This window comes from Hippocampus guttulatus, chromosome 10, assembly GCF_054856545.1.
Source record: "Hippocampus guttulatus isolate MCC_2025c chromosome 10, RoL_Hgut_1.0, whole genome shotgun sequence".
Taxonomy (NCBI): Eukaryota; Metazoa; Chordata; class Actinopteri; order Syngnathiformes; family Syngnathidae; genus Hippocampus; species Hippocampus guttulatus.
Window position 1 is genome coordinate 17,170,491 of NC_141270.1, and position 22,754 is coordinate 17,193,244.

A 22,754-nucleotide genomic window follows, 5' to 3' on the forward strand; every position below is an offset into this window, starting at 1 on the left:
AAGGGGGACGAATGGATGTTCGCCTGAGTCATAGAAATATCCGATGATCATGAACGCAGCAGGGATGCTGCTGCTCTGGGTCCATATTACCTTGGTTAGCAGGTTGGATGCTAGCAGTGCATACACTTCAAGTGAGGCTGAGCTTCACGGGGATGACACAGCCGTTTCATGATAAACCTGTTCTCTCTGTCATATTTCTCGGCTGTTCACAATAAAGGACGAACATCCACACGTGGGCAGACATGACGACGCGTTCCGAAAGAGAAAAAGCCCAGAAACTAAATGAGCAGCATCAGGCCATTCTGTCGAAACTGCTGAGAGAGGACAAGAACAAATACTGTGCCGACTGTGAAGCAAAAGGTAAAGTGTGCATGGTCGAAAAACAAGTGCCCGTGCAAAATGTCAAACTGTTGTGCGTGTGCGTGCGTGTGTGTGCCAGTTGCTTTTGCTTGATAACGCTCCACCAAAGCAGCGCCGTTTCCAAAGCAGTCATTTTTAAGTGTAGCTAGCTATACTGTCAATCATTAATGTGCCAAGTTGCAAACATCAACATGACAATCGAACAAATTGATCCATTACCGAAAGCTTTATTATTGTACCTTGTAACCGGTATGGTAAATAACCATTGGCAGATAGAATTATTTAAATAAGGGTAAATTAAGAAGCGTTGCATGTTAGCAACATAATGTAATACTAATTTCCCGCTCTGTATTTTAAAAGTAAAAGTGTACAGCGCCTTTAGTGTTACTAAAATAAACAAATTGTTCAAAAGGGTTACCAAAGGTGATTTAGCATTGCCTTTTACGTTTTGTCTATCCGTATTAATGAAAGAATTGCTTTTATTAAGTAGTATACCTGATTGGAAATTCGTTTTAGTTTGAAATGTAAAGGTTCAGTACGTCCGCTTTGTAAAATTGCCATTACCTTGATGGGGTGGATGATGATGTATCGATGTCACGACCTTGGCTGCTTTATTTATGAGCGGAAAACGTCCTTCTGCTTTTACAAAAATAATTCTGCGGTCCGGCCATGTATCGAAATACGTTAACCAAAATACCAGTAAAAAAATAAAAAAGTACTATTATTTTCGTGAAAGTTGAATTGTTGATACTGTACGCAGATTGCATTCTTAAGTGTCAGAGATGATGACGTTTATTTTCACTTCTGTCCGTTATAGCGTTGATACATGTTTATGAAAACACCAGCTGGGCATATTTAACAAACATTCTCGTTCTGTCATTAAATTAATTAATTGGCTCAGTCTGAGCGTGTTTAACTGTAACTGAGCAATCCTATGACAATGTTATGGTTGATTATAAAATCAGTTTATTACCTGTCTATTTTGGGTGTAAAACACAATAAATTTTTTAGGATTTAGTTTTTCAAACAGAAGACAGTCTGTTCTTGCAACATTAATGGGAATTATCGAGTTTGCCAGTTCACATGATTGAAGCATGATCGATTGGTGATATTGTCCACAGTCACTCAATATTATTTATACAGTTCAACAGACCTTAAAAACCAAAGTTACCACAAGGCATCCCAGGTGAATCCCACATAATCAAGCACAATCATTGAGACAGCAAAACCATCGTGTGGGGGCAACATTCAGTGTGCCTCCACGCCTTTTCTATGAAATAATAACCTTTCTGTAGTAGTTAAAAACATAATGGGATGGCTGTGTAAATGATACGATATACAGTAGGGGTAGAAAGATGATGAGGTTGGAGTTGCCAGGCAAAAGAGTTAGAGGAAGACCTAAGATAGGGTTGACAAATGTAGTGAGAGAAAACACTGGGGGCAGTTGGTGTTCGAAAAGAGAAAGCAAAAGATTGGTGTCAGAGATTTTCTCGGACAAAGTTAAAGAAATGACTCGCCACACAGGAAAATTGTCTTCAATATCGGCGGGAGTGGGTCTCTGAGAGCGAACGACGGTTTAGTTGCTCTGCGATCACAGTCTCGAGCTCCCTTCCCGCCAATTCAGACTTTTATTGTAACATACAAGGAAAACACTGCCCCCGATATTTGCATACCGCACCCCCGGTCCGGCCCCTCGGTAGTGATTGGTTACCTGTTTTTAAACATTGAACCACCAGTACGTTGGCACCTTTTCTGTCTGGTCTACATCGAATTAACATGTTGCAGATGGCCAATGTCGCCTGGGTGCGACGGGTGTTCTCAACTCGTCTTTTGTTGTTCAACCGCTGTTCCCGAATTCTTCATTTCCCTTTTGTGACCGGGTTTCGCCCTCTACCCCGTGATCGCCCACCTGCATTGACGTGCTAATTGTGGACTTCAACAGCCCTCCGGCCAGGTGGCCGGCGCCTTTGTGCACAGGCATTCGGGGGTGCTGGATGCGCACCCAAACGTTTAGATGTGCCCAGATTAAATGAAACTTTAAACATGATACAATTTTGCTCATAGATTCCTCTAACAATTGGTGAAGATGAAAACTGATGATGTGCTGTGGCGACCACTCACGAGACAAGGTGAAAGAAAAACACAACGACTGGGTTGATGTGTGGCACAATAGGCTGCTACACATGTACAGTATGTGCACTCCCGTTCAAAAGTAGTGGATGAGTGAGGCCAAATATTTTATGCTAGCATCATTTGGATTTTTTTCTTAAAGAGAAAAACACTGTGACTGTGAGGAAAGATCAGCATTACAGCAGCTTTTATTAACAGATATTTACATCAGGATTAGCTATAACATTTGGCAAAAGGTACTGAAACCTTCAAGAGGTGGCTATGTACTATTGTACATTCAAAACCTTAGAGAAAGTGAAGGTGAAGTTGACATGAAAATGCGTTTTCATTTTATCCTGAACTTCCACCCGAAAGCCGAATAGTCCTTATATTTTTTTACCAAAAAAAAAAAAAAAAAATATATATATATATATATATATACACAGTATATATATATATACACACACACACAACGTTGTATTGAGTATGTTGTTGCTGCTCAGACGATAAAGCGGTTCGGAAAATGACTGAATGTTGTTGCTCAGAGGAGACAGTGTCGATCTTGTGGGTACTGAGCAACTTCCCATAACTAATTTGATGTTGTTTGTTGACTTAGACTGAATCAACAGCACCTCAAGTAGTTAACCTCATTTGGTGTTAATCAAAACCTATTGCTGATAGTGTACTGTCCCTTCTGTTGTAGCCTACTGTGGCAGTTGTGTGACACAATAGCTGACCGGTGATGTCAAGAAGTCGACGGTCAGCAAAGTCAACTGAAGCTTCACAGTACAGTAGTTTCCACATAGAAGAGAGAATATACAGCGTGCCTCTGAATATTGTTGCAATGGTCAATTTGCGTGTGCAACTGTAATGTTATGTAATGTTAATGCTAAAGTGACACCTGTTTGATGGTTTCATGTGACCACAATAGCGAGGCTATTTTCCATTCTCCTTTTTTATACAAACAAAATCACTTTGCCTCTCATTTGGAGAACTTTTAGCTGTCTACCGAATTAAGCACGGCCCATTCAGGGATGAATGCAGAATTCTTACAAATCTGGGTGTGTCTGTCTAACTATGACTACTGCAGTGAGGTGACTCTACTTTCCACACCCCTGCCGTGAGACAAAGGGAGAGTCCTTGTTGATTTCTCCTTGATTTGTCCTCCTGTATTTCCATCTTTGAGTGTGGTTAATCCTTCCACCAATGTCATCAGATGGCGCACACTGCCGGCTTCCTGTGTGGGGGTTGAGCCTCTGTGCTGGCGCAGCAGATCTTGGCAAGCCTCTCTCTCTCTTTGGGTTTACTAGATGGCCCATCCATAGGTCTTCCTTGCTCGCTTCGCACAGGCACACCTAATAATGCACTGAAGTGGCGAGATGAAATGGTCACGTCATTTGTTAAAACAATAGATTATGCCCGAAAGATGCTCCGTTCTTTGTGAAATGTCGCCCAATGCAGATTATGAATCACATTGAAAAATGACCAAATCTCAGACACAAGCATCTTCTGTGAATGCCCATAAACCACAACACACACAAGAAATGTGGTAGCTCACACTGACAGCGAACAAAAGTGGGAGACCAACTGTTTTAACGTTTGAAATGAAATGTATTCAATTTGGTATCCAGTGAGGGTGTGTGTGTGTGTGTTGGGGGGTGTATTTTAAGATAATTAGACATTTTTTAAACAATGAAATGCTGATAGTTGTGCAGCATTTGGTTGCCTGATAAGTTCTTTCAAATGTATTATTGAAATGTGAGCAAATAATATTGAACAATGGACTACTGTACTTCTAAGTGTAGATGATTCTTCGACCGATGGCAAAGGGAATTGAAAAAGCTTGACCATTCACCAACTTCAGACTAAATAAAACATATTTTTGTTGAGCCAGCATTGAGTTGCCCCGTTTTACGGATTACTGTGGGTAATCCAGTAAACTAAATTCATCCATGTTAGTTTGAGTAACATGGCCCACTAGTCAGCATTCAGATTTTATCCAATGGGTACCATTTTGTTACTGAACAAATTAGGCTGAACAGCTTTAAGCACTAAAGAATATTTTTGCGTCTCTTTCTGTTATTGTGTTTTGTTTTTATGCACTTCATAAGGACATTTTTTAATTCAGATCGTTAATGACCGTCTGAAAGACTAACAAAATGCCCCAAACAGATCCTGTGACACAGCGCAACAGTGGAGATGTGTTTGTCAAACTTATGTCTGACCTCATCATGGGTTGTTTGCTTGTAGACAGTGACAGTGAATTACACCACAAGACCAGTAGGGGGCAGCATAGCCTTTAACATCCAACACGACTGTGGCGTTTGGCGTCACTTGACACAAAGCGTGTATTCCCCGTGGAAAATAAGCGGATCTTATTTTTTAAGGGAAATATTGTACAGCTGTTCACAGGATATATTTTGTCCCCTGTTTTGGATCAGTTTATGGGGGAAAAAACATTTTACTGTACTTCTGTACATTAGCGTATTTCAATTGGAATCTTTCACTGATTATACAATGAAAATGAATCACAGCCTGTTGCATTTTAATTAACAGAAGGACTACAAATATTTGAAGCTGGATTTGACTTAAGGCAGGTGACACATCATTGTTGTAATGAGGATGACTCATCTTTCTCACTAAGCTTAAAAAGAGTTCCAAAGATGTTTGGCTCATGAATTATTTACTCGGCAAGTCTAAGTGGATTCATCATTTTATGAAATTTCCTCCCTCCTCATGTGGGAGGTCCCTAAAAGACAAGATCTGTAGAATTTCCTTTCCCACATATCTTGCTTTTGCCCTGTAGAGTATTTTTCCAGTATGAACTGTCTGTTTTGAGTATTATAATCCAAAATGAGGGATCATGGTGGGTTTCCAGTGTTTGTCACATGCATATTAGGTTAATTGAAGACTCTAAATAGTTGTTATCATGCGTGTGAATCACTATCGTTACAGACTTCAGCTCACCCGTCACAGATAAGCCACTGAAAGCAACATGATAGATGCAATCTTAAGAAATAGAATTGTCATACATAAGTTGTGACAGAGACAACTGCGCATATGGATGGTCGAGGCCGACAGCGTGAGATAATGCAACAATTAAGTAAAAACAAACAAACAGCAGTAGTGAGAGTGCAGGAATTCCTTCTGTCTAAATAAGAAGGAAATGAAATAACTTTCTACAACTTCAAACTGTAAACATTAGGTGGAGAAGACCACTATATATCCCACCCAGCACCTGTTTCTGGTACGGTATAATTATGTACCATAATAAATTCAACCAAAACAATAAAACAGCCCCAATATGGTGATAACTGGCTTTTGAATGCCATACCTTTAGAAAAATGACACAAACTGGTAAATTTGGTTTGAGAGCACACATTCTGTTAAAAACGCAATTCAAATAAAGCCGTCAGCTATGTTCTGTACACAAACTGTCGGCGCCGGTGTCAGACGGACAACTTTGAGAAAGTGTGTACTGTTCCAAATGAGGGTTCTTTTTTTTTAACCACAACAGGATATGTTTATATGTGTTCATTGGCAGTTTAACCAGTCCAACACTTTGAGTTTCTGAGTGGTTGCTTCAGACCACTGTCATAGTTCATTACAAACGCACACACACTCACACGGGGTGTCGGGGCTTTAATTTCATGCTCTGATGGCTGCCACCCTCGTCCGTGCTGTCGTCGAGTTCCACTGTCCCTCATCAAGGCTCTAGGGTGTGTGTGTGTGTGTGTGTGTGTGTGTGTGTGTGTGTGTGCGTGCGTGCGTGTGCGCGCGCATGTGTTTGCGGTACTCTCAGCTCTGATGACTTATTTTGTGATTGCGTACATTTATGTGAATGCCAGTACATGTGTGTGTTCGTGCCATGCATTTCAACTCAACTATGACTTGGTCCACTTCAGCTGACAGTTTTACCGTCAGCGAGAGTGTATGCCCTCGTTTTGTCACTCTTCATTAGTTGCACCAATTTACCTGCATGAAAGTGTGAGCGTAATGAGCAGAGTTGTGCCGAATCAGGTCAGCATTTCGTTTCTGTGAGTGAAGATACTGTAATAGCACAGCAGTGTCTTGCTTTTGCTTTTGTTGACATGTTTGCCTGAGGAATTTAGGGAATCGGGTATGAAAGGATGCATGAGCTACTTTTCAGATTCACTCTTGCTAGTGCAGGTTCTAGACTGATTTTATTTATTTATTTACCGTATTTTCCGCACTATAAAGCCCACCAAAAAGTCTTCAATTTTCTTAAAAGCTCACCGTGCGCCTTAAAATCCGGTGCGCCTTGTGTATGGTCATTACGGTAATATGTCGACCCAAAAGGGCTCCTTGCTGGAGGCATGCTTACAACGTTATAACTTGCTGTTGGTTCAGTGAACTGTGTCGCTGCTTTATTAAATACATTTTTGTTGCAGCTCTGAAAAAAGGACAGCTGTCGTGTTGTTTTTTTTTAAAACGCACACTTTATTAATGGTTTTCACAGTCTCAACAAATACAGGTACGTCTTTGTCCGTCTCCGTGCCTTCTCTTCTTCCTTCGACTTGAGAGGTGTTCATGACCGCCTCCGAAAAACATAAATTAACGATTATTTCATGAAAGTACGAAAATTGAAAATAATGCATCAAAACAGAAAATCAAGCGAGGAAATCACAAAATAAATTCTCTCGCCCCCATACAGAATTTATTTTGTGATTTTTCTCGTTTGTGAATACACAACAAAGGAATAAATAACAAAAACTTCTGAGACAGTCCAGTCTCTGACATTTAACTAACATCTGATCGTTCTGTACGAGCTACGCTCAAGGAAATGCCAAGGGCGAGGGGGCTATAGAATTTATTTTGTGATTTCCTCACTTGATTTTCTGTTTTTATGCATTATTATCACTTTTCGTAGTTTCATTGAAGTACAGTAATGTTAATTTAGGTTTTTCGGAGGCGGTCATGAACGCATCTCGAGTCGAAAGGAAGGAGTGTAGCTCCATCTTGTGGATGCATTGTAGATTGCGTTTTGTAATCCAGTGCGTCCAATATATGAAAAAAATAAAAAAATAGACCATTCATTGATGGTGCGCCTCATAATCCTGTGCGCCTTTTAGTGCGGAAAATACTGTATTCATCTATTTATTTATTTATTTTAGGGGAGGGGGGTTACAGTACTCTTGATATTATTATATACCTGGTACTTTATTATCTTGTTGTGCAGTCATAGGTATGCTTGTGGATATTTTCATTCATCTACAGGTCATTTTATTCTCAGGGCATAGAATGAATTGCAGCTGGACTGCTCTGTATGTCTCAGAAGACGATTCACCTGTCATCCGAGGAGGCTTTCATCAGTTCGTGCAACAAGGCTTGGTTAGGACTGCACCAGTCGTAGGTATCCGTCAGTTGGAGTTGTCGCGTACATGTTATGAAAAGCTTTATCAGCAGTTTTACCGTTCATTTGTGGCCGCGATTATATGTAAGAACTGATTATGTTTTGGGAAATAAGTGCTAAGGCCAACCAACTCCAAAACCTTGCGGACAAGAACGTCAAGAAAAATGAGTGTTTTGAGAATATCTGCTCGTTTTTGACATTGTCTAGAACAGGGGTGGGCAAACTTTTTGGCTCGGGGGCCGCATTGACTTTTAAAATTTGACAGAAGTGCCAGGTCAGCACGAGCTATGGTACATTAAAAAAAAATGCATTTGTTGACAGTCCATATCAAACATCAACAGAACAAAAGCATGAAAGTACTGTATTAATATACTTTTTAAAATGACAACAGTGTTGTTGATGCCCTCTTTTAGCCTGTGCATTGCTGCAGATGGGTTGTGATCAGACCAGTAGAAGTAGAGCGATACAGAGGTCCTAGGTGGTGGAAAAGATCCCCCCCGCCCCCTGTTCTGCAACTTCAAGTCAATGCGCCACCTGGCGGTGAAATGCCTGTCAATACAAGTCCAATTGAAATGAATGCAATCATTCACATCGAACTTTAATTGTGGACCAACCTTCGGCGGGCCGGATTCGGCCCGCGGGCCGTAGTTTGCCCACCACTGGTCTAGAAGATGGGCATCGAATCTAGAAGATTCGACTATAAAGTCAAGTCAATGCTTTGCTGTTTTGATTGGACTGTCGCACACTTCATGGCTTATTTTCAAGAGTCTTTTATGAGTGTGCTGCAGAGATAATTTCATGCATGTGGCGTCTTTTTCGAGAGAGCAAACTAATGTGTCAGATATCCAGCAGATAGTCGTGCTTACGGGAGGCTCGGCTTGTTGATTTAGGCTTAACACTCAGTCATCCCTGCTTTAATGCCCCTTTAGGCCGTCGAGTGTCTTAGTGCCACTGAATTAACACTCAGAAGCTCTAACCCGAAACCGGCAAGCCCGCTGCTCTGTGCCCAATTCTGCCCCCTTCCTGCAGGCCTTGCTGCACCAATATTTTGTGCGGATCCTGGATCTGTAAAAGTCACTTCCATTTGTCAGGCTTCTAGATATAATCTGATTGCCCTGGATACAGCGCTGAGGGTCATCAGCCACCAGCCCGTTTCTCATTTAACTGCCTAATACGATTAGTACAGATGATTATTCGACTGGTTGGATGTATTTGCCAAAAAGGGGAGAGGCGCTTCAACAGTGCTGAAGACAATATAGCAGACTACAGCATGTCTCCAGTACTGACGTCTATAGTTTGGTCCACAGGGGAATTCAAGCACTCCACTGCCCTGCTGAGTTCTCTAAAAGCATTTTGCTGGATGGCAACTTAAAAGTGTTAGTTCCCTATGAGTATTGTATTTCAAATTGAAAATGTTTCTCAAAGTATCAGAGCCTGGCCACAGTTCTCAAGTTCCTTACCGTATATTTCTGAGATAAGAACATCAGCAGAAGGGCTCCATATAGGAATTTATTTCAACTTGTTTGATTTACGGGCGGCCCAGTGATCCAGTGGTTAGCGCGTCAACCTCACAGTGGAGAGGTACCGGGTTCAATTCCGGCTCACGCCTCCCTGTGTGGAGTTTGCATGTTCTTCCCGGGCCTGCGTGGGTTTTCTCCGGGTACTCCGGTTTCCTCCCACATTCCAAAAACATGCATGGCAGGCTGATTGTATACTCTAAATTGCCTCTAGGAGTGAGTGTGAGCGTGGATGCTTGTTTGTCTGTTTGTGCCCTGCGATTGGCTGGCCACCGGTTCAGGGTGTCCCCCGGCGACTGCCCGAAGACGGCTGGGATAGGCTGCAGCACCTCCCGCGACCCTTGTGAGGATAAGCAGATTGGAAAATGGTTGAATGGATGGATAATTTACCTTCATAACAGCCCCTCCAAAAAGTGAGGAAAAAGTCAAGTGCTTCTTGGAAGATATCGCCAGCTCAGTAAAGGCTTCTTTTAATGGAGTCTTTTTCGTAAACGTGTCAATAAAGTGAGCACAAATGTGCCTATAAAATAATATTTATAGATTTACACACCCACCCAACCACACACACACACACACACACACACACACACACACACACACACACACACACACTGCCAGAAAGTCATGTCTCATAATCATATATTACACGAAAATACAACATTTTTGGTAGCTTTTATAGGAAGTTGCTTTAAAGTGTTTCCTTCTTTACTACGTTTTTTTTTTCTTTTTCCACTTCTGACTTTTGGAACGCCTCCATTTCTCCAGCCTGTAGTTTGTGGACTGGTGTCTCCCAAAAGTTGTCACTATGGGGCCTCGAGGCATCTGCTATATATTACACAGCATGCCTTTATGTGCAGCTGCTGAGGGTCAAAACTGCTGGCTCTGTGCTTTTGGGAAAAATCCGGAAATATTAGGAAAAAGTGCTGTTCTGATCACTTGAAGTTACAGCTGAAATCACTGTCGTGATCTTCCATCCATCCATCCATCTATTATCCGAGCTTCTTATTCCAGCCGTCTTCGGGCAGTAGGCGGGTTACACCCTGAACTGGTTGCCAGCCAATCGCAGGTCCTGTGATTTTTAATGTTGCGTAAACGAAAAAGGCATATTTTTCTTAGTAATTAGACACGCTTGGTTACAAAAGAAACAGTAAACAGTTTGAAAATCCACAAGTTTATCCACTGCTTTTGCAATAAGAAAGAAAACTCTTCCTTTGTGGCTCTTTTTCTTGATTGGTTTTGGACTTTGAACTGCTTCTGATACAGCGCCACCTCACTGCTGTGACTAAGACTTCAAGTCAAGTCAAGTCAACTTTATTGTCAAATGTGCTCTATGTGCAACATACAACACAGATGACATTTCTTTCTTCTCAACCACAGGAGGGAGTGGAGCCGCTGCGGGTACCCGCGCCACCATCAACAGAACAGTTAACATAAAATGACAAAATAATACAACACAACACATAAGACACAGACAGTCATGCAATCTTAACCACTTTTCTGCATACACTTTGTTGTTTGAAGCAGTTATAGATGAAAGAGGACAGAATCAAAGTGGATTGCTGTTAAAAATTCCCTTGGTCAAATATTAACAGAGTTGAAGGCAGCCGAAAATTAGGCACAGTCAACTTGCCTCCAGATTTTGCAGGCAGAAAAACCCCCAAGTAAAAGCCATACTTGGTTTGTGTATCCATGCAGCAGCAACACAAACTGCGAACAAACAGTGAATGAAGGTCATTATACTCATCAGTGAATTAAAGCAGGAAGAAAAGCAATGGCATAGTCCTGCGCACCCGATTACATTTTTACATTACACTGTAACAAAAAAAAAAAGCTCCATATATTTACGATTGAAATGCAAAACAATTGTGTAGCCAAAAACCCAAACTGTAGTGCTTTCCAGAAACAGTCCTTGTTTAATGATGCCGAATGAAATACTTCTAAAAAAACGGATTAGATGTCCTCTTTTCAATAACATCTTGAGTGTCAAGGAACATTTTAACACACGACTTAAAATATTCAAACCTTCATGCTCACGCGACAGTGTCTGATAAATTAAAATGTCCATCCCTCCTCTCCCAAATATATGTCAACAAGAATAAAAATCCAGCTTGCATCTTGATAGAGGTCCTGGACTTGTTTGAACTGTGCAACTTGCTCTCGGCATTGTTTCTTCTTCTCTGCTCAGACTGTTATGTAACTCCATCTTGGTTGTTCAGCACCCACAAAAGTGGGTGGGAGGGTGTTCGGGTCAAACACGGACAAGTACAATCAGAGTGGAAGGCGGTCTCCAAGTGCCCCCTGCGCAGATCTGTGGTCTCCCGAGTCAACTTTATGTCATCGGCCTGCGGAGGTCTGCTCGCAGTTCCCTATATATGTCCCACATGGACTCCAGCAAATGAGTTTCTGCCATGTCAAAGACTGCGTGTCTCTCACACACCAATTTCCAAAGGGATGAGAGGAGCCGCTTCGACTGGCGGGGAATCAAGTCAGCGGCGTTCAACTTTCAACTGCGTCAACTTGCATGCATGCATCTGCAAAAATACCAAAACAAGGTCCAGCCTGCCCCTCACAGATTGAGATCACGCCTTGCCCCAGACCTTCACTAGTCATGAAAGTAGAGCCCTCACTCTTAACTAGTGTAGGGTAGAAATTGCAATACATTCAAGTTCTGGCAACGTTGCCAGGCATCATTGCGCTTCTCTATCAAACATGACATTAAAGAAGTTCAAAAAATTTCGAGCCTTTTTTCGCAATTGTGTCCTACTAGGTGTTGATTTGAATTATTATTCCATCTTTATGTTTGAAGCCTGAAATGTGGCAAAAGGTCAAAGGTAGCAGAATAATTTCGAAAGACACTGTATTTGTGACTCATATTTCTTGGCATGGTATCATGTAAGTTTGAAGAGAGTAATATTGTGTAAATGACACCGCAAATGATCTCAATTAGGGAAGAACTAGCCTTCTGTGTTACTGTTGCTATTATGCCAGATACACGTTTAACATAGCAAAATCTATTCGAAAGTGCAGCTTTACAGCAATATTATTTTCTTTCCCTCTTTGTCCTTCAGGTCCTCGCTGGGCCTCGTGGAATCTCGGGGTGTTCATGTGCATCCGCTGTGCCGGCATCCACCGCAACCTGGGCGTCCACATCTCCAGAGTCAAATCTGTCAATCTCGACCAGTGGACCCCAGAGCAGATTCAGGTACACACACAAACACATGAACACAGAAACCCCAAAACACAAGTGACGCGGTTGAGACTCATCTGCCTTTAGGGAAATGACTACACAATTTAGCGCATTTTCTGTCCACAATAATAATAATAATAATAATAATAATAATTAATAATTATTTTACACTAAATATAATATAGAATATATAAAAAAGAAAAAAAACATGTAACACTGATGGAAATGTTGATGTGAAAATGAAATGAGTTTGTCTATCTCACGAGCATGTCACACCGGTATAATCACACACTAGGCAAAGTGCATATGTATCTGAAGCTCACTTAATTTAATTGAATCTTTGTGATGAATACATGCAAGTGTTCAGCCCGGTGGTCGACTGGTTAGCGCGTCTGCCTCACAGTGCAGAGGTGTTGGGTTTGATTCCCGCTCTGGCCTTCCTGTGTGGAGTTTGCATGTTCTCCTCATGCCTGCGAGGGTTTTCTCTGGGTACTCCCGTTTCTCCCACTTTCCTAAAATATGCATGGCAGGCTGATTGAAGACTCTAAATCGTCCCCAGGTGTGAGTGTGAGTGCGAATGGTTGTTTGTTTCTGTGTACCCTGTGATTGGCTGGCAACCAGTTCAGGGTGTTCCCCGCATACTGCCCGACGACAGCTGGGAGAGGCTCCTGCGCGCCCCGCGACCCTTGTGAGGATAAAGCGGATCAGAAAATGGATGGATGGATGCTTGGATGGTTTGTTTAGCAAATGCATGCCGTGTGTGTGTGTGTGTGTGTGTGCGCGCGCGCGCGCGCGTGTGTACATGGTCCCTAACTATCTGCTGGGTCAGTGGAGAAAATCAGGTCTGAATGTTGATCGCCGCTCTCAGGGACTAATTAATCAATCCATCAATCAAACTTTATTTATTTCACATTTTTCATCCATAAAAATGCAAATCAATGTGATGTGCAATTAAAAAACATTCAACATAAAAAGAGTACTCGCATACATAAACAGATATATATCCCACAAGCATACCTATGCTCACATGCACACACACGCACACACACGCACACACACACACACACAAACTTAACATGCACACGATGACCCTGATATTAAAAAAAGACTTGACAAGGCACAGAGCTTTAATTATATGAGTTAAAAAAGCACCCAAGGGGACCTGAGCCACGGTGAGTGACAGCAACCACACCTCCCAGTGTGGAGGCCCCACAAGAGAAAACACTGGCTCTTTAAAAAAAAAAAAATCCAGATTCCTGATTATTCTGACGTGTTCTTGATCATCACCACACATATCCCTGTCCCAATCTGGCCTTGATATATAGGGTCAATGTGTATTTCATTGTATTTTTTGTTGTCTCTCTTATGAATAATAGTTCACTACTAATGTATTGTTTTCTCTTCTCAGAGTATGGTGGACATGGGTAACGGTCGGGCCAAACAGCTGTATGAAGCCCACCTTCCAGAGAACTTCAGTCGGCCACAAACTGACCAGTATCCTGCTAATGCAAGCAGCTAGTGCTGGGTCTCGCACATTCAGGCATTTAAAGTCAGTTACTGTATACCGCATACAGATCCTGTCCTTTCAGCATCCACTGCACATCCGAGAGTAAAAAGTCGCGACTGCTGAGGCATTAATGCACGGCTAGCTCAGACTGTGTATGACAATGTTACAAGTTTGCCCTTTTCTGCTTTACAAGATGAGACATTTGCGTGGTTAACATAGCAGCAAATCTTCATCATTCCATCAGCAGACCGAAATGAATAATTAATTACACAGTTGGAAATGGCGCTTTAATAACGTATTTTTAATCGAGCAGGTTTGTGTGTGTGCCCCCATCATTCTTCACAGAGCAGTTACCATTCCAGATCTGTATTGCAAGCAGCAAGTTCAAAAACGGCGTTAGACGTTACAACTGGTGTTCTTTGTCTGATTGTCTTGGTTCTACCGAGGTGTGGAGAGAAGCCTGCGGATCTGCTGTTTCCAGATGACATGGTCTCCCTGTGACCTTCAGAGTTTGCTCCGATGTTTCACCGCTGACTGTTTAGCCGCGGGGATGAGAATCCGCACGTCCAAATCTGAGGTTCACGGAAAAGGGTAGATGGAGCCCTCCGGTTTAGGAGTGAATCATGTGCGAAATCATGTTTTATGAGGGGTGGAAAGTTGAAGTGTGAGATTTCATGGTGTTTGCAAAAAGACTTGAGCTTACAGGCAAAGTTCCCAATTTGATGGCCAAGCTGTGGGCTACTGAGCGAAGGGACAAGGTCACGGAAACAAGCTGCAGAAATTGGTTTCCGCTGCAGGGTGTCTGGGCTCGCCCTTTGAGATATGGTGAGGAGTTTGGTCATCCCGGAGGCACAGTGGGCGTGCTTACGCTTGCAGTTTGTTTCTCTGGTCTGGACCAAAGCAGGTAATCCTACTTTTGGTCCTGATTCACATCGTATTCACAATGGCATGGGTGAAAGTTGTCCTTTGAAAAGCGTATGGATAAAGTCTTTGTTCAGTTCGACAGCACTTGGGATGAAAGCCAAACTCAGTGCTGCGTTTAGTGCTGAGTGTGGCAGTGCCGGCAGCTCGGTGACGTACACTCCTTTGATTTGTGTTTGTATTGCTTTTTAGATATCGCCTATCCGGTGTTCTTTCTTTGCACACGCATACAGAAAATACTGTCAGGCGCTTGGAATTCTAACGGCTCGAGGGACTTGTAGTTTTGCGCAGTCATATGAACACTGCTATACTGTATGTCTGTGCAGCATTTAGACTTCAGTCGAACTGCACCATTTTTTTGGAACAAGACCATATTCTATATTCTTGATCCAGTGTTTGCTAAGCACCACAATTTGGACGGGAACATTCACGTATACTCATTCGAACCCCCCCTTTCAGAGTAATTGCACCAGAGTTCATTTTAACTGATCAAACCTGTGAAGTGTGAGCACACCCTCAGAGCCGCGCTGCTCCTCCACATCAAGAGGAGCCAATTGAAGTGATTTGAGCATCTGTTTTGAATGCACCATGGGGCATATCCTCCCGTGCGCTGAAGTCACAAAAGCTGCAAACTTTTTTGGCTGCACAGATCCTCCCATCAACTTGAGCGTGTCACTTAATAAGCATTTTCTTGGGATTACCCACAATGCTTTGCCACCAGGAGCATTTGGCCCATTATGCTTACTTAGCGCCATGATGTGCACTGAGGCTCATGGATGGTGAGGCACTGACTCCTCTGGAGTCAGATATGAAAATTTCAATCCAAAATAGAATATTAGCCTTGTTTTTAAAGATTTGAATCATGCTTTACTCAATTTCACACTGTTCAACAATATGGTAGAAAGAAGAGCAAAAAAAAAAAAAAGCAAAAACATTCAATATAAGGCCAAGTTAATAGTTGATTTTTTTAACTATTTATTTTTTGTTGATATATTTTTTATTTTATTTTTTTAAAATAAAATACATTTCGGTCATCCATCCATCCATTTTCCGAACCGCTTGATCCTCACTAGGGTCGCGGGGGGTGCTGGAGCCTATCCCAGCCGTCTTCGGGCAGTAGGCGGGGACACCCTGAATCAGTTGCCAGCCAATCGCAGGGCACACAGAGACGAACAACCATTCACGCCCACACTCACACCTAGGGACAATTTAGAGCGTCCAATCAGCCTGCCATGCATGTTTTTGGAATGTGGGAGGAAACCGGAGCACCCGGAGAAAACCCACGCAGGCCCCGGGGAGAACATGCAAACTCCACACAGGGAGGCCGGAGCTGGAATTGAACCCGGTACCTCTGCACTGTGAAGCCGACGTGCTAACCACTGGACTACCGGGCCGCCCCATTTCGGTCATTATATTTAAAATGTTATAAAGTCCCCAGTTATAGAATACAATACAATATAACACATGCTGATTTATATAGCGCTTTCACGCTCTGCGCCAACGCTCCTCTCTCCTGATCCTCAACTTCAGCAGCCATCCATCTAGCCGCACCAACGCCGACTGTCCAACAGCGCCGACATCTCCACTGAACAAAACGGGGTTGTGAAAAATGCTGCCCATTGCAGGCGCAAAAAACACAAGCGCCCCAAGTCTGTCCAGCACCGACAGTCAATGGCGCCGACCAAAAAAAAAAAAAAAAAAAAAGGTAGAAAATTACAGACCTCTCTGGTATCACAAAGAGCATTGCGCTTCATCAATGCATTGCGCCAACGCTTCGCTGGCCAAACAGAAAGTCCACATTTTTGTTTTGTATTCCGAAATTCATATTTTTGATCCCTCCAACACATTACATGCCAACAATGCCAAGGGCTCTCTTTGCATGAAATGAGGAGCACTTCAGTTTGGCATTGGCGCTTGAAGCTCTCAGTGGATACTCATAGTGCCAGAGGCTCTGGAAAAGAAATCAATTTTAAATCCAACGCCTCACTCCCTTGGAAAACAATGGCTGCACACGACAGTGGCTTTACGCTTCAATGTCAGGAACTCACTGGAGAGGATAATAATTAATGAGCTTCACTTTTTGGGGAGTTCGGGCCATATTTCCCCAACATTTACAATTGGATGCTCAGATCTGTGCTTCAAAAGTTCTAAACAGCCGCTAATATCAGACTGATTATTAATTTTTGGTATCTTCCCTCAGTAATTCTTTGAACATTCACATTGACCAACATCAAAGGCAACCTAAGGTTGCATTATCATACTCAAGTATACTGTACATTTTTAGTATATTCGCCTGAACTACATCTTGTATAAAATGTTGATCACCTACAGTACGTGGTAGAAAAATTTGAGATTTTTTTCAGTGTTGAATTTCATATTAATTTATTGATTGTGTACAACTAAGCAAGACTTCCAGTCCTGAACTGAAATTGTCAGGTCTGTGGAAGTATTTATCCGTGACAAGTATGAGAGGAAAAAATACTACGACAAGGAGTCCCTGGCTACAACTTTGGTGAGTATAGATCTTATTTTTTGTTATTGTTGACAAATCTTTATACAGCTGCCATGAGGTGAACCCGCACGAGGATGCAGAATGCATTTTTCATGTATCATATTTTCACGACTATAAGGCGCCATTAAAAGTCTTCAATTTTCTCCAAAATGGACAGGACGCCTTATAATGCGGAGCGTCTTGTGTATGCGCTGAGTTCCAAAACCTGACTGACAGCCGACACGCTGTTTATATAGAGAAAAGGCGGAAGTGAGTGTGGACAGGCATGCGGCAAAGAAGTCGGCCAATCAGTGAAGGGTAGGCGTGCATATATATATATATATATATATATGTGTGGAGAGAGAGAGAGAAAAGGCGGACGTGAGTGAGGACAGGCATGCGGCGAAGAAGTCCGCCAATGAGTGAAGTGGACGCTAAAGGGACGCCCCTAGCAGGTACCAACACCTGTATAAAGTGTGGGTATGTGCATTATTGCAAAACAACTTCGGTTTTGGTTTCTAAGAACCCCCGAAAATAAATTCTACAAAGAGACACGCCTACAAAGCTCAGTTCAAACTTCAAGCCATCGGTTATGCTTTTGGCATGCGTGCCCATCTCACAGCAGCGGTGAAAAACCAAGTCAAGCAAATGAACTCTGAGCTTGCCGTCATTCCTTGACTAAAGAACTCCAACCGCTGGACATCGGCATCAACCGGGCGTTCAAAGTAAAGTTACGAGCGGCACGGGAACAATGGATGATCGATGGCAAACACAACTTTACAAAGAGTGAGAGGCAGCGCCCGGCGAGTTACGCCACAATTTGCGAATGGATTGTGGCTGCTTGGACGAACGTGTCTGCTTGCACTGTTGTTCGAGCTTTTGGCAAAGCCCGGCATCATTTCTGTGGAGCCACATGGCAATGAGAGTGACTCTGACAACGAGAGGGTACTTGCACAATTGTTCAATTCTGATACAGAAGATGAGGACTTTGATGGATTTCTGGGTGATGATTGATCGAAAAACGTGATTACATTGTAAGATGGCGAAATAAAATATAACCGAACTCAGTTTTGCTTCCGTTGCCTTTTTAAAAACGTGTTTTTAGCGTGTATCCGTATGTCTTGGCATGCTACCGTATGCTTCAAGCTAACGTGTTTTTAGCGTGCGCGCATGCATGCCGTATGTTTAAGCTGGCGTATGTTTTACCACTGTAAAACTGCGCCCAATAATACAGCGCGTTTTGTCTATGTGCCAAATACAGAAATAGCACCCGTGAATGAGACTGTGCCCAACAATACGGTGCGCTGAATGGTCGTGAAAATACGTTACTACCGGAGACAAATTCCTTGTGTGTTCTACATACTTGGCCAATAAAGATGATTCTGATTCTGATATCTGCCCCAAATCCCAAACCGTTAAATGCTAAACAACACCTTCTTATGGAATAACTTCCATGTGTTGTACACGCATGTAATTTCTACACATATCCAAATACCGTATTTTCCGCACTATAAGGCACACCTAAAAGCATTCAATTTTCCCAAAAGTCGACAGTGCGCCCTATAATTCGATGCGCCTTATGGATGGTGTTAAAGTCTCTTTCTATTCCCCATTGAGTTGTTTCCCTGTTAGTGTTCCTATGTCATCTAATGGTGATTATTAGCAGGAACCAATTGTCACGAAAAGGGTTCTGCCCGACACTAATTGACATGTGCATTCGCCAACACACCCTCAAACAAACAGACTGCTACTTTGTGAGCTCTGCGCAGCCATTATGATATGACGATAATACCAAAAGCAAAGTTAACTATTGACTAAACGAAGGAAGAAGGAGACAAGCAAGACTTCTCAGGATATTGAGCCCCTTGTGGATGCGAGCCCATGAGGTTTGTGTGCCTTTTTGTTGAATCAATTGTTTTCATAACTTTGTCTTTCATTTGTTTTGTAATGCCATTTGTTTTTATATGTTTCAAGTCCGTGTTTGTTTATTACAGCTACAGCAGTTGTGAAGGCTTGATAAAAATAAAGATGTATTGTATTTTAGTGTATTCCCTTTAGCGTAGCCTCATCTAGTGAATGCATAGCGCAACCGTGGCCACTATTGTAGCTTCGATTCTATGCGCCTTATAATGGCTTGCGCCCTATATATAAAAACTGTTTTAAAATAGACCAATCAGTGAAGGTGTGCCTTATAAATCCGAAGCGCCTTATAGTGTGGAAAATAGGGGAAATAAGTCACCGTCCCATTGCTTCAATGTGAAAAATCTAAATGTACTTTAATGACCAAAAAAGTAAAAGTCAACATTTTTTGTATTTTGTACATAGGCCTACAGCAAAGTTTTCATAGTTTATGATTACAATGCCGTATATCACAATCACGGCAGTTTTGGATGATATTGGCACTTTCCTTGATGTGACTTGTGTGGGGCTCTTGGTTGACTTCCAGAATCCTGTCATTCATCCGGATTTTCAAGCTTTTCTTTTTACAAGACACAGACCTCCCCTTGCCATGCGTGCATGATCAAAGCTGTTTTGTATGTGTTGCTTTAGAGCAGCTTTTGCAAGTGTCTTGGCATAAAGGTCTTTTGGTGCATGTTTGTTGCAAGAAATTCATGTCTGTATAGTGTGTCTGTGTTCCCTTCTCGAGATGAATCAAAATATACAGTGTCAGGAAAAATGATCTGACACATTTGGAGGTTCAATAAAAGGCAAATAAAGTAAAGAAACAAAAAAGTGTTTTTATTTTCGAAAAGTACATACAATGCCATTCTGTTTCATTATGTTTTAAAAAATTAAGTGGAGTTCTGGCGGTGCTTAATTTTTAACCTACAAATGTGTCGGATCATTTTACCTGACCCTGTATTTGGGGACATTTAAAAAGCGGCCGAGAAGCATGTTCTGTATTCAAATTAACAGTCGAACGCGATCCTATACACCCAAGATGGTGAGCACAAATAAACAAACAACTAAATAAATAAAAAATACAAAGCTTAAGTGATGAAAAGTGCAGGCGACATATAAATGGCCTGTTTGTTGAACATCAGATCAGCTCTGCCGCCACAACCAGCGTCAATTGTGTACTGAACGTCAAATCACCTATTCTGTGTGTGCTAACCCGTATGAGCGCGTATGCGTTTACTGACTTGTTAAAAATGAATGTCATTGTTTATATGGCTGTAAAAGTGTGTTTCTGTGTATTTATGTGAGGTCATTCAGATGGGGGATGTATTCGTGGTGGCAACTGCCTGATTTGCTCGCACTTTTAATAGCGCTTCTGACACATTACGCAGCTCATGCTGTCGTCCCCTCTTTCATGCACACGCTTGGCACTTTCCTGAATTCATTTTTGGGCTGGGTTACATAACCTTTCACCTTTGAAAAGCCACCGACAGGCTTTCACACACAAGCACAGGCAAAATTTTAAAAAAAAGTAACCCTTTCATTCATGAATTAGGATAATCTACATCAGGATTTAAAGGATTTTTTTAAAGATTCTTTCATATCGGAGAAAGCAACTTTTCAATAGGTGTCCACTATAGTGACTGTCCAACCACCTTCGCTCCTCTGCTGATTTCTTTAAATTCAAATAATAAGTGCTTCCTTTTCATCCTGTCTTCATTTGATCTCTAAATATATTTTCCTCACGCTGTGTTTTCTGTTTTGTTCCCTTCATTCCTCACATCTGAGATTTCTCACATTTTGCATCCCTCTGTTTTCTTCAGCTCTCTGTTAAGCACTGCCAGCAGTATGACTGTGATCTCGGATCTGTTTCTGCCACCCACTTATATGCCTGGCTTTTATATGCAAATTAATTATTAAAAACAAGCCATTATCACTTTAAGCACTAGGGTGTAGATGGGGGGGGGGGTGGCAGAGAAGAGGCAGACTGGAATAACCCTCAGTCGGTTTTTTCTGTGGAGCGAAAGATTTCTTTCATAAGTGTTTGTCATAAGTCATAAGTCATAATTTGTGCAAGCTTGTCTTTTCAGCGGCAACACGCTCCTGCTTCTGAATTGGTTAGCAGTACCCAGGCTTTGAATGTAACCCTGAATATTCTCCGTGTTGTATGGGAAGGAACATTTTTAACTTGTTAAAAGCAGAATTTTGTTAAAATAGAAATATTGATTCAATATGACCTATTATATAGTAACATATAGTGCAGTCTATAGCATTGCAATAAGTTAACTCTAAGTGGAGCCTATTGGCTTCCTGTTTATCTTCATTTGTCTGTCTAATGAATTTTTAAAATCTATTTTACTCAATAAAGGAGGTTGAAATCCTTGCTGTTATTCATTCATTCATTCATTTTCCGAACCGCTTTATCCTTGCTGTTATTCATTCATTCTTCAAAAGAATCTTCCAGGTACTTCATTAGTTGTTGTTTTTACTTGTCCCATTTGGGGTCATGACAGCAAGTCACTCGCATAATTACTTGGACAAAGTTTTTACACCAGTTGCTCCTAGTGATGCTATTAATCAATTCATTCATTCATTCATTCGTACTTTGGCTATCGTGTCACTGGCCAGGAATCAAATCCGTGCCATCTGCTCAAAGGGCAGTAGCATGCACCACTACACTACCAGTGCAACATTACTCTTTATTAGAGTTTGGGAAATTTGACTTGGGTTTAGGGATAGTCATTGATGTCAAAGGAGGTTCAGTGTTCAATAGTTTCCTCACGGCAGCGCTATCCAAATGAACTCTATTTAGATGGGGGTGCTAACAAGGGTCTGATTTACGTATCCAAACAATTTAAATTTGACGGCACACTCACATTCAATGAGCGAGGCTTTCCTGAGTTGGATACTAACGTTGTGCTGAAGAGGCTTGGGTCACTGGGAGTTTAGTTGGAGAATTGCATGCTTTTTAAAATTCTCACGGCAAATACATACTTTCACAGCATACTAAGAGAATGTGAGGCAATTGAACAAATAAACACATCTCAAAAGAAACCGTCATTCGCAACAGCGTCGTAATGTTTGTTGCTATATTAATAATCAGAGTTCGGAGGGTTACTTTGCTAATGTATTCCTTTCGATACAGTTACTACTTATGTGTTTTAAAAAAAACTTAATCCAGGTACCATAATATTAAAGTAGTACAATGTAATTATTCTTAATTACTTTTGGATTATGACAAAAACAAATATTCAAATGAGGACACACAAATGAACAACTAAAAATATTGCTAAAATATATATTGGTAAACAGTGTGCCCGTTATTTGTGGGGGAGAATGATCCGGCCGACCCACTGTGAAAATCTTAATGCCCATTTACTTTATATGCC

The 22,754-nt window shown here is 41.7% G+C and overlaps 1 protein-coding gene across 2 annotated transcripts in view; it reads left to right on the plus strand.

Annotated features, from left to right (window-relative positions):
- Window positions 1–75: 75 nt before the first annotated feature.
- Window positions 76–22,754, plus strand: part of LOC147199487 (stromal membrane-associated protein 1-like) — a 54,409-nt gene continuing 31,730 nt past the window's right edge. For both annotated transcript variants that reach the window (XM_086121627.1, XM_086121628.1), the window contains exons 1-4: window positions 76–360; window positions 12,429–12,562; window positions 13,956–14,041; window positions 17,412–17,487. In XM_086121627.1, coding sequence (XP_085977753.1) covers window positions 243–360; window positions 12,429–12,562; window positions 13,956–14,041; window positions 17,412–17,487 — 414 coding nt within the window. In that variant the 5' untranslated portion in view covers window positions 76–242. The remainder of the gene's footprint in view (window positions 361–12,428; window positions 12,563–13,955; window positions 14,042–17,411; window positions 17,488–22,754) is intronic.